Source organism: Diospyros lotus, chromosome 6 (assembly GCF_014633365.1).
Source record: "Diospyros lotus cultivar Yz01 chromosome 6, ASM1463336v1, whole genome shotgun sequence".
Lineage (NCBI taxonomy): Eukaryota > Viridiplantae > Streptophyta > Magnoliopsida > Ericales > Ebenaceae > Diospyros > Diospyros lotus.
The window spans coordinates 36,737,454-36,750,082 of NC_068343.1; the positions used below are offsets into that span (position 1 = coordinate 36,737,454).

Genomic DNA, 12,629 nt, shown 5'->3' on the forward strand with positions numbered 1-12,629 from the left:
AAAGGTAGCTAAAAAGATCTTGACAAATCGAGTTCTGAAGCAAAGTAGTGAGTCATGACGCATTGAGTACTTAATCTAGTGAGATGGATCGTCCAAGAGTAACGCTAGCTGGAAAGACAAGGAAGACTTATGGTAGTTTAGAAAGTTGATGAACCACTATTAGTAGGCACTGAAATAGTTGCCACATTAGGAAAGGGAGAATGTTTTGCCCCGCTACAACAAAACTCTCTGTCATTTCATTAGGAAATATGGTTTTGCCATGCAAGTACCACATAAGCGATATGGCAATAATGAGGAGTTCTATGAATGATCTAGATAGTCCAAATAAGATGGGTCGAATAGATGTTGATTAGATGCGCTACAAAGATGCTACAAAAATACAGATTACTACCCCTCAAAATATCTAACACAGGGGTCAACATGATAAGTCAATCTTCTTTTCCATTCTTCAATTCATTTAGAGCCTAATAAAATTCTTAATAAACAAAGCCGAGCTTTTGCATGCTCAACTTGACTCCACTCAACTTGTTTGCAACCTTAAGAGAAAAAAGTTTTAGCTACCATATTGACTACTTTTTTGACGTTGCCTTCACCTCTTCGCAATCTCTTCTCCATCTTTGAAACCATTATACGGACTAGAGTTTCATTCTTCCATTTCATTCTTCAATTCTGTAAAACTTTTCTTTTTTGTTCCCAATCTCTTTTAAGCTCAAACACAAATTCAACCTAGTAAGAACCTAGGCATTGGGTTCTTCAAGTTTTTAAAGAATCCTAGTGCTACTATAAAGAGAGAAAGAAAGGGGCGCTAAAAGAAAATTAGAGATATATATATATATCATAGAGATATATATATATATATCATAGTTTTTTCAATTTTTACTATAGGGGCATTTGTTAAAACAAGTTATCTTTACATGTAATTTTTCAAACTAGATAGATAGCCCCTGTAACACCCCCCCCCCCCCCCCCCCCCAAAAAAAAAAAAAAAAAAGAAAAAAAAAAAAGAAAGGAATAGAGGTAGTAGTATTTATTAGTCGCAAAACGTACAAGACACTTAATGTTCCCTTTGGAGTTGGAGCTGGGACTGAAACTTCTCTCTTAAACTTCAAAATTAGAACCACCCACTATTAACCATGAAATAAATTTCTAATAACATTAATATAAGACCAAAATATGACATAGGAAGGCCAAAACAGTCATCACCGGACAGCAACCAATTCAATTTCATATTCCAGCCAAGAGTTCGGTTGTACTACCTCCCCAGCTCCTTCACTTCCATAACTGCATCATCATCACCATAAATTTAACATATATATATATACACATACATATAAACCAAACCAAAGCCAAACAGAGCAAAGCAATGGGAATATTAGGGTTTAAATAAAAAAAAAAGTCTGATCCTTTACCCTAGTGATGGCGGGATAATAAGCCTTCTCTTGCCCCCAGCTCGCATTCCTGCAAAAATCACCCAACACACAGCCCTGTAAATACAAACCACTGACGCTAGGGAAAATCATTTGTGACAAATGGCATTTCTCAAAAATTAATATTTTCAAGAGTTATAAGTTAGCTACCCTCAATACCAACATTCCATCCCTCAATGATATCTTCAGCACCTGTGCAACACAATACAGTGAGGTGAGAAAGAACAAAAGTAGAACAAATAGCAATTACGTTGAAGAAATATGTTGTTATCTGCCAAGGTATTACCTAGACGAAACCTGAAGGGCTTTTTGCCAATATTTGAGTCAAATACTAGTCCATTCCCTCTTATCTTGCCAATAAAATGGACCTTGATCTGTGCCAAGTACTAACTAAATCAATCTATAAAGTCAATAATACATAATACATAAGGATGAATAGAATAAGACTAAAAAAAACACAGAAATAAGAATACAGACAACATGCCTTTTTTCCAGGAGCAGCAGTTTTGCCATCAGATTTACCCATTTGTAAATCCTCGATGATCACCCCACTTGGCAATGTCCTTGACTGAGAAGATTTATCTTCCACATTCTTGACCTTGAATCCCAAAAAAGATATCTTCTCTTTTCCTGACAATGAAGATATGTCGGAATCCAGGTTTCCCTCATTCTCATGCAGTTTACTATTCTTTTTCTTTCTACTTTTCTTTCTCTCATATTGATCTCCATCACCTACTTGGTCAGGATCAAGGTTAACACCCCTGCACAGAATGCAAACAAAAATTGCCTATAAAATCAGAGGACAACCAGGAAACGAGTACTGGATAAGCCTGTTCAACAAGCATGAGACTCCACCCCAGTTGGACAAAGGTTGGTCACCAAACAGAATGACCAAGCCTACAACATCTGTTACAACCAGCAAAAGGGTTAAAAGGAAATATGCTACATATGCTTTACACATGGACAGGAAACAGTATGTAATCAGTGTTATTAAAGGCGCACCTTTGGTGCCTAGAATGCTCCCAGGCGGGTGCAGACCAGCCAGGCGCGCCTAGGCCCGCCAGGCCCTCAGGGGCAGCTGTGGGCTTGGGCGCACCTGGCTTTTGAGATTCCAATTTCCAATTATTACTAAATACTAAATAAAAAATAAATTGAAAGGAAAAAAAACAACATAAGAGCCGGCAGCCATAAAAAATAAAAAAAGAAAAGAAAACTGAAGAGACATAAACCAAGCGACGAATAAGAACTAAAGAGACTCTTGGCTCTCCCTTCTTCAAACGGCAAAATCTCCTCCTTCAAACCTACATCATCTCCCTTCTCCAAACGGCACTCTCTTGAGGCAAATGGCAAATGGCAAATGGCACAAAGGGCAGCAAACGACACCAATATTTCCAGGTATGTTTGTTGTCTTGTCTCCTCTTTTTATTTATTTTCTAGTTTCGTTTCTCTGTTTTTTTTTTTTTTCCCATGCTTTAGTGGTATAGTAGTGAATCTTGCAAGAATTATAATGTCATCCTAAGCTCCTGATAGTAGCTGTTGTGGTAAAAAAAAAAAAAAGATCCAGTATGAAAATATCACTTTGATAAATCCAAAAGATACGAACTCTTTCAAATATAATTTTTGTGGGAAATTAACTAAAGGAGGTGTTTTTCGAGCCAAACAACACCTTGTTGGAGGTTATAGGAATGTTGAAATTTGTCTGAAATGTCCTCCACATGTCAAAGAAAAAATTAAAGAGTACATGTCAGAAAAGAAAGAGAAGAATGACATTAATGTTATACAGGATTTTGATACTTTTGATACACTTGGAGATGATGATGTTGATGAAGTGGCCTTCCAAAGCCATGGTAAAAAGACTATGCAAGGTTCATCTGTGCAACAAAAAAGGTAAAAGCAAAAGCAAAAAGAGCCTCTTGATTCGTTTCTGTCTACTAAACCTAAAGTGAATAACTGAAAGGATGCAAAAGGGAAGCAAACAACAATAGAAAGTCATGTTAACAAAGAGTTGAGAGAGAATGCTTGTGTTTGGTTTTCTAGATGGATGTATGAAGCTGGTATACCCTTTAATTTAGTCAATTATCCTAGTTTTAAATCAATGATTGAGGCTGTTGGGCGAGCTGGTTTAGGTATGAAACCCCTAAATTTTCATGAGGTCAGAGTACCTTATCTTAATAAGGAGTTGGCACACACAAATGAAATTATGGAGAGTCAAAAGGAGGATTGGGCAAGATATGGATGTAGGATTATGTGATGGTTGGAAGGACAAGAGAGATAGGTCTTTGCTCAACTTTTTGGTAAATAGTCCAAAGGGGGGCCATGTTTATTGAATCTATTGATACTTCTTCCTATGCTAAAGATGGGTTGAAAGTTTTCCAGTTACTTGACTAATTTGCGGAGGAAATAGGAGACGCAAATGTGGTTTAAGATATTACTGATAATGCTTCGACTAATGTTTTAGTTGGTAAGCTTTACTAATTTACTTTTTTTTTTCTTTTAACTGTTAGTGAAGTAAATGGCTAACTTTTCCCATTAATTCACATCTTGTAGGAGTGTTCTTAATGGCTAAACACAATAATTTTTATTGGATGCTATGTGCTGCCCATTGTTTGGACTTGATGTTGGAGGACATTTTCAAAATTCCTAGACTCAATAACACATTTCAAAAGGCATGTTCAATAAATGACTACTTATATAGCTCTGCACAAGTGTTAAATATGATGAGAACATTTACAAAGAAAGCAGAGATGCTAAGACCTAGGAAAACAAGATTTTCCAGGACTTTCCTCACCCTTTCAAGATTTCATAAACAAAAAGCTAATTTGCAGAAGATGTTCACTTCAAAAGAGTGGACTAAATCTAGATTTGCAAAGGAAACACAAGGTAAGTATGCATCTCAAACAGTGCTACAAGATTCATTTTGGAAAAATGTTCTTTACACTCTCAAGGTGACTGGCCTGTTGTCAAGGTGCTTAGAGTGGTGGTTAATAAGGATAAACCTACTATGCCTTATATTTATGAGGCTATGGATAGGGAAAAAGAAGCTATTGAAAAATCTTTTGATGATGAAAGCAAATACAAGAAAATATTTGAAATCATTAATGAGAGATGGAATGTTCAATTGCATCGTCCTTTACATGCAGCTGGATATTACTTGAATCCAGCATTTGCTTACTTAAATGCAAGCATTAGAAAAGACAATGAGGTTATTGAAGAGTTGTATCCATGCATAGAGAGGTCGGTTCCCACAACAAAAGTGCATGATAAAAACTTGAAGGAGTTAAGCTTGTATGCGAATTTCGAAGGGTTATTTAGCAAACAAATATGTATTAGAGGAAGGAATCAATTGGCACTAGGTAACATGGTTTTTTAAATTATCTAATTCAATTCAATAATCTAAACTTTTAATTGCTAATTTGTATTTTTTTTTTCCTCAGTTGAATGGTGGTCTCAATTTGGTACCGAAACCCCTAATATGGCAAAAGTTTGCCATGAAGATTTGTAGCCCCACTTGTAACTCTTTAGGCTACGAAAGAAATTGAAGTATCTTTGAGCATGTAAGCATTTTAATCTTATTCTTAATGTTCACTATATGATTTCTTAGATCTTTTAACTTACTAATTCTAATTTAATTATTATGACAGTTTCATAACAAAAAAGAGAAACCAATTAGAGCGACGTCTCAATGATTTAGTATTTGTTAGGTATAATAGAGCTTTGAGACGTCACTTCAATTTACATAAATCAATTGATCCCATTTCCTTAGATGAAATTGATAAAAGTGATAAGTGATTGCTTGGGCAATTGACAAACTTGGTGACTTCGATGGTGAGCTTCTACATGAGGATAGTGATTTGACATGGGCTAATGTTTCTAGAGCTTCTACCATTGAAGAACCTTACTATGCAACTAAATAAAAAGCAATAATTTCTTCAACTCCAAATTTGACAATGAGTAAAAGGGCTACTACTTCAAGTGCTCCAATTGAACTTAATAAAGATGGAGAGGTTGATGATGTGAAAGAAGAGGATATTGGAGATGATGCTTCTACCAATAAAATAAGGAAATGTTTGATCTTGATGATGAAGATGATTTTTAGATTATTTAAAATGCATAATTAATTAATCTTATTTAGGATTTAAGACCTATAAATTGTTTAAGACTTTTAAATTACATCTCTTGGCATTTTTTATTGCTCTTTTAATTATATATATATGCCAACAATAAATTTCAATATTTCTTACAAAGTTTTAAACTTTTACGATGCTTAGGCATGCGCCTCATCTTGCGCCTTGCGCCTCAAGTGCCAAGGACCCTTTGAGCCTTAGTGCGCCTAGCCATGAATAACACTACATGTGATCTAAACAACATAAAATATTCTTAGTCACAGCCACAAATATGGTTTCCCTTTTCTTTTTTCAATTAAAAAGGGGAAGGGTGAATGGATTACTCACTTATCGTGAAAAGACTTCTTATCTGTTTCACTTTTCTCATCGAGATCCTTGACAGTTTTGCCAGCCCCACCTTCATTTTGCTTTACACTGTCCTCTTCAGGGATGTTATTATTGCTTGTATTACCTTCCAGAGATTTTCCATAAGAAGTTGATTCTTTCCTCCTCTTCTTTGGCTTTACACCATTGTCTGAGCCAGCATCAGTAGAAGACAGCAGTGCATCATACAACTGGACAGTTATCCTATTCAAGAAAATATGTGAGGGCATAGCAAGACTCCAGAAACAGAGCTGTAGACAAAATAATGATTCTCACTTCATGTTGGTTGGATTCTCATTAACTGCCTTGTCTTGTAGAGTTCCATTATCCTTCAAGTCATCTTCTGTTTTTCCCTCCTTTTCCCTTTGTTTTCTTTTCTTTGATTTTTTATGGATATCAAGACTCACGTCATCAGAAGAACGCAATGAAAGATGTGATGGGTCGGATTCCCTGCTTGGTTATAGCATTTAGGGAAGAAGACAACCATAATAAATATGTGATTCAACAAGTTACAAAGAACAATACAGTACTCACTTATCACTGGTTGATTTTTGATCTTGTCCATTCTTAACTAGAAGATACCCATTATCAATCTTTTCTTCTGTGTGCTGCAATTCCTCTATTTCTTTGTTCAATGCTAAGCAAATTTCAGGACTAATTCCATCAGAACGCAGCATGGAATTGTATGGCAGGTCCATATCCATACACAAGATGAAGATGAATAATCAAAAATCACAATTATCAATCAATTCACCAACATTACACATAAAAGATTCATATAGATAATACATGTGTGATTCAATGGCTCCCAATAATGATACGGTACTCACTTGTCATTGGCTGATTTCTGATCATCTCCATTCTTACCAAGCAGATCCTCATTATCCCTCTTTTCCTCTGTGTGCTGCAATTTATCCTCGTTGATAGCATCACAACCAGTAACACAATAAGTGTCAAGAGTTTTCTTCTCAGTAGGCCTGTTTGCTATTTCTTTGTTCAGTTCTAAGTCATTTTCAGGACCAATTGCATCAGGGGGCAGAATGGAATTACATGGCAGGCCCATATCCCTGCTCATGTATACACAAGATAAAGATGATGAATAATCAGAAATTACAATTAACAATCTAATCGCCAGCTAACATTATAGATCAAAGATAGGTATATAAGTGCCTAACAAGTCTAGTGATGGGAACGAAGCAGAGGTCCAAAACTTCTGCTTTCCTTTTTTTCTTTTGCATCATTATAACAAGTCTTCAAAATTTTTTAACCATTACACAAAACTCAGTTCTAAAGAGAAAATCGCAGATGATATGCAGTACCAAAAATTCCATCAGAGCACAAGACCCAGTTTGTGGCACTCACCTTCCTACACCACCATCAGCAACAACATTGGCTTCACTATTTGGTGTACTAGTGGGGTGGTGACCATCTTCAGATTTCTTGTTGCTCATTTCACCAATTTCCATGTCAATATTACGTCCTGCTTCAGGTGTAACAGTTTTACATATAGACAGAATAGGCAAGTTGTCCTCATCTTCACTTTCCACTCTCGGTACAATGGTACAGTGATTGGGAATATTCTGTGGGAGTGAACTGTCATCATCAGACTCAATTGGCTGGTACTTCTTCTTAAGTCTCTTACGGGTGCCTTTCCTTCCTTTTGATTTTTTCTTATCCAGCATCTCCTGATCAGACTCTGAAGTCAAAATAACCACATTACAAGAGAAGCCACCTTTTGTAGGATAAAAGGTATTGCTTAAAAATATAGGTAAGCAATGTTATATAGGAACAATTTAACTGAAGCTTGGATCACAACCAATACAAAGGATTATATAGGAAAAAAGTGTACATCCACCACAAGCATCTAAACAAGGTGTGCAGTGATTTGACTAAAGACAAACAACATTAGTGTTCAAAAGCATCACAGGGCAAAGAGAAAATATGGCTACTGTGAGCAAAGCATACCTCTTCCAACTGACAATGGTAAAGGGGGAGAAACTTCAGGTTCACTATCATCAATAAAACTATCCTCATATTCATCTTCCTTGCTACTGTGAATAGATTTCTCTGAATCTGTGTTCCCAATGTCCTCTCCATAGGATTCTCTTTACCAGGATGGTAAAGGAAAATAGAAAATTTTCCAACAAATAAACTTGGACATGTAATAATAGTAAATAAAAAATCATTCTGGTCCCTTTTAGAAGGTCAAGTAGTTCAGATAAAGCTATTCTGTATTAAAGCAGGATTATCAACACTCCCCAACACAGCAGATCTAACAAGAAACTTCTTCAGGAAAAAGGCACAAAGAGATGGACCAGGCCTCATCAATTTGGCATGGAAATGAGAGGGAGTAGCCAAAACCAGTCAAATAGTGACGTATAGCAACTAATGACAGGAGAACAGGAAAGAAAACAAGTCACCTGGTGATGTATGGCATCTAATGATAAGAAAACAGAAAACATAAGTTGAAATGCGCAACAATTTGCCAAACAAACAAAAAGGATACGTATTATCATCCAGATTCGAGGGACGGCTATTACCAAGAAAGTAACCAGTGAGGTGAACACTTCGAGTACCAATAACAGAAAAGATTACTTCATCGGCCTCTTCAAATTCCAAGTCCAAATGGCAATACTCTGTTTTTTCAGGAATTAAAGCACACAGTAAAACAGGACTTTTATCTCCGACATTGCACTGAAGTAAACACTTCTTAGTAGAAGCACCAATCCCCAAGGTTGCCTGATAAATCACAACCAATAAATTACCCAAGTCTATAAATCCTTACAATTTTCATTGCTCAATTAAATAGAAGGCGATAAGATCAATCAAATTCTAGTTTAGTTCTCTTCTACCTGAGAAATGCGCAGCCTTCCTCTTACTCGATTATATGAATGGGTGAATGGTCTTCCAGGTCTTATTTCAACTCCTAAAAAACCCAAGTCACAAATTGTTCAGCAACAGAGAAAGAAGATCCGTGTACTTAATTGAAAATTTCGAATTGTTTTTCTTTCTTTTTGCTGTTTGCGACACCAGAAACCCTTGGATCACCATAGCACCGGAACTGACGAAAAGTTCTTTCGTACAAAATAAAAAATGTGGTTTTCTCCGACAGTTCCCATTACGTAATGTTCGACTAACATCAACACAAAACCAAAATTCGGAAAACGCATCCGAATCCGGCTGTAGCCAATTATTACACGCGCATACACATCTATGTAGAATCTGTGCGTGCGTGTTTGTCTATATATATATATATACACACACACACACACAAAGATAGAGAGAGAGAGGGCGCTAACTAACCCCAGAAGGCCATTGTCGGTATAGATTGAAGATCAAACGTGGAACCAGAGCCGTAAGGTTGGGAACTATGAATTTCTCTGACGTTCCCCGGTCACAGTCGAAACCCTAGATATATATAGGCGGCCACAAGCCGCATCATGACGTGGCGGGAGTTTTTTTATTTTTTCTCTTTTATTGAGGCAACGAATTTTAAAGCCGCTTGAGTGTAACACTGTCTCACTATGCTAGTCACTTTACCTTGCCACCTCGCATCATTTCACTATCTTAAATGGAGTATTTTGGTCATAAGTCTCACCATCTCATAATGTCTTATTTTATTATTTTAGGTGAGAGGTATTTTAGACATTTTAATTATATTATACAATTCAAAGTGTAAATCATGATATATTAATAATATTTTTCTTCTAATATATAATATCAAATTTGACCCTATTTTTAACACTAAACAATAATTTACACCAAATTTTTTAACACTAAATTTTTGTTCATTGGGACGACAAATGCTCAACATCAAATTGGTGCAAAAAATATCTTTAAAAAATATTTTATAAATAATTATTTAATTAATATAATTAATTTATTGAACTTAAAATATTATTATTAAAAATAATTAGTCACATTTTATAAAAAAAAAATTAATAATTACTCTCATAATTTCTTAAAATTTTTTACAAAATATGTTATTCTAATTAAGTTTTCAACTAATTTTTTAATTATGTATTTTCACCTAACTTTTATCCAACTAATTGTTTATCCACCTAATTATTTATCCATCTCATTTTTTCAACTAAAATTTTAAATCAAACTAACTTTTTTCCCAAAAATGTTTTCTTCACTTAATATTTCAATTAATTTTCTCACCTTCCGAATTTTTAAATAGTAGTTTAGAATTAAGTATAAAAACATTTTATTTTTAAGCCATGTTGTTATTATTTTTTTATTTTAATTTTTTTTCTATTTTCATCATGTATTTTTAATTTAAGTTAATAGAAATTTTATTACTTTTTATTATATTATTGAGTTTTTGCATTAAGAATATTATATTTTTATCAAGTAATTATTGAAATAAAAAAATTTCATATACATAAACAAAGTTAGTTCATTTTATATTAACATGATATTTATAATATATATTAAATATTTTAAAATATATTCAATATTATACTTTTTTATAGATCTTAATAAAATATTTTATTCGATATATATTTTCTATAACAATTTAATTTATATTTTTAATTATTAATCAAAGTATATAAATATAATAAAAATAATAAAGGACATAAAAGGAATAATTTATTTTGAAATTATAGCAAGATGGGAAAATTGGAAACAAAACCAAAAAACAAATTTGGTGTTGGTGAATAGTATAACACCAAATTTGGTGTTGGTATTGTACTATTCACTTAACACTAAATTTGATTATTGAAGTTTGTGTCCAACACCAAATTGGTGTATTCATTGGAGTGTATTTTGACACCAAATTGGTGTAGAGAGCCAATTTGGTGTTTTGTTGGAGATGTTCTAAACCTATTGGCTGTTGCAACCCCTACAATCACCGTCGTTTCCCTATCTCCATTCCTTCCCTTTGTATATATATTTTGGAAAATGTTATTTGTACTCTTGGGTTACGCCTTGGGCTATAAAAAATAGCTCAAATAATAAAAATACTCTCGTTTAATTTGTAAAATTGCAAAAGTCATTTGTTAGCAATCGACACACGAAAGGCGAGGTAGTGCAAGGCGAAAGCGGCGACAGGATTGCAGCTATGAGCAATTGCTAGAGGCGGCCATGGGAATGGGGGAAAGAGGATAGAGGAGGCAGCCATGGGGTCGTTGGGTGAGAGGAGAGAGAAGAAGAACAAGGAAATGGCTTTTGCAATTTTGCAAATTGAGAGAAGGTATTTTTATCATTTGAATTGCTTTCTATAGCTCAATGTGTAACCTAAATAGTACAAATAGCATTTTTCATATATTTTTCTCATTATTCTTCTTTTGTTATAAATAACTTGCTCATGCTTAGTGTGATTTGAAGTGGCATTGCATGGATGTTATAAAATTGGTTAATGACTTTTATTTTTATTAAGTTTTTTTAAATAATATAATTGTTGTTATTTGAATACAATAATCATATTTAGTCTCAAATAATCTATTTTCGAGTCTATAAAATCCTACAAGGAAGAACATTGTTAGAGGGTGCAGAGCGATTTTTCTGTAAACACTCTGATACTTAAGTTAGTAGATGATTAATTGCTGAAAAATTCCCAAAACACTTGATATCGGTGAGAATGACTTACCTTAGAACTATGGGTCATTCTCTATTTATAGGAATGGTTTTCTAAAGGAGATAGAATTTCTTATTATTGTTGGGTAAGTATTGTTAACATATTAGTCTTATTTTTTGAGAGATTCTCAAGAAGAACATCAGAGGTAAGCTGCACGTTTCTTTGTGGGATGCCCCGCGACTAGTCACTTGTTAGATTTTCTCAGGAGACTCAGTCAAAGAGATGCTTGGGACTTTCCGAAGAGACTCTCCCGAGAGGCTTCTTAGAGGGTTGAGGCAAAAGGGTCTTTTAGAGACTCTCCCTCACCAAGGAGATGTTATCGGATCCTTTGGCCTAGTTTTTTACCTCCTTTTGTTTATTTTTATTTTCTTTCTTTTTATTTTCTTTACTTTATTTTTATTCCATTTTTGGTTACTATATATATCTATTGTTGCTAAGATACAACAATAATTTTGTAATTACAGGAGAGTACTTGTCATAAGCTTCTAGTCTCTGAAAGACTTGTCAAACAAAATAATTAAGGCACAGGTATCTTTTATGCAGGCTTTTTTATGCTTAAGTTAGTCAAATTGAGTAAATATGTAGGAATAATAGATGTTTAGCTTAACTAGAGTTCAAATCATATCTCGACCAAGTGGGATTACTCCCTATTTAATGAAATTGACAAGTGGAAGAATGTCCACATCTATGGAGATAATTTATTTTGGATTTTTAAGCAAAGACATTGAAGATGGGTTTGACACATTTTTGTAGATTCATGATTCATATGGTATTTGGAAAGGTCTCACAATGGTATGGGAGACACTTTTGGGACTTTGATCTCCAAAAGGGTCTTTCGATGGTACTGGGAGAGGCTTCTAGGACTTCAGGACTCGGGAAAGGCTCCAAAAAGGTCTCCTAGGAAATTTCAAGGGAATTCTCATGAGAATCTCTTGGTCTCTTGGTGTCACCTAAAAGAGGTCCTTGGATTGCCATTTTGAGTCATTTGGGAGAAATCCTTAAAGGGTTAGTTATAACACAACCAAAAAACCCTTCAGAAGAGTAGTAGCTTGGAAGTGGAAGACTCAAAAGGCCTTTCAGGCCAATCTTCCCCCAAAAGCTAACTCAAAGACTCTTCAGGGCTACTCCACC

The 12,629-nt window shown here is 34.7% G+C and overlaps 1 protein-coding gene across 1 annotated transcript; it reads right to left on the bottom strand.

Moving 5' to 3' along the window:
• Positions 1–1,012: 1,012 nt before the first annotated feature.
• On the bottom strand, positions 1,013–9,377 carry LOC127804302 (peptidyl-prolyl cis-trans isomerase FKBP43-like). Its single transcript, XM_052341149.1, has 14 exons — positions 9,218–9,377; positions 8,767–8,840; positions 8,421–8,653; positions 7,880–8,019; positions 7,277–7,610; positions 6,745–6,981; positions 6,449–6,568; positions 6,191–6,364; positions 5,879–6,118; positions 1,912–2,188; positions 1,714–1,801; positions 1,578–1,619; positions 1,410–1,458; positions 1,013–1,281 (listed from the first exon to the last, which is right to left on the bottom strand). The coding sequence occupies exons 1-14, from the start codon at positions 9,228–9,230 to the stop codon at positions 1,200–1,202; spliced, it is 2,103 nt and encodes a 700-aa protein (XP_052197109.1). The 5' UTR covers positions 9,231–9,377; the 3' UTR covers positions 1,013–1,199.
• Positions 9,378–12,629: the final 3,252 nt, after the last annotated feature.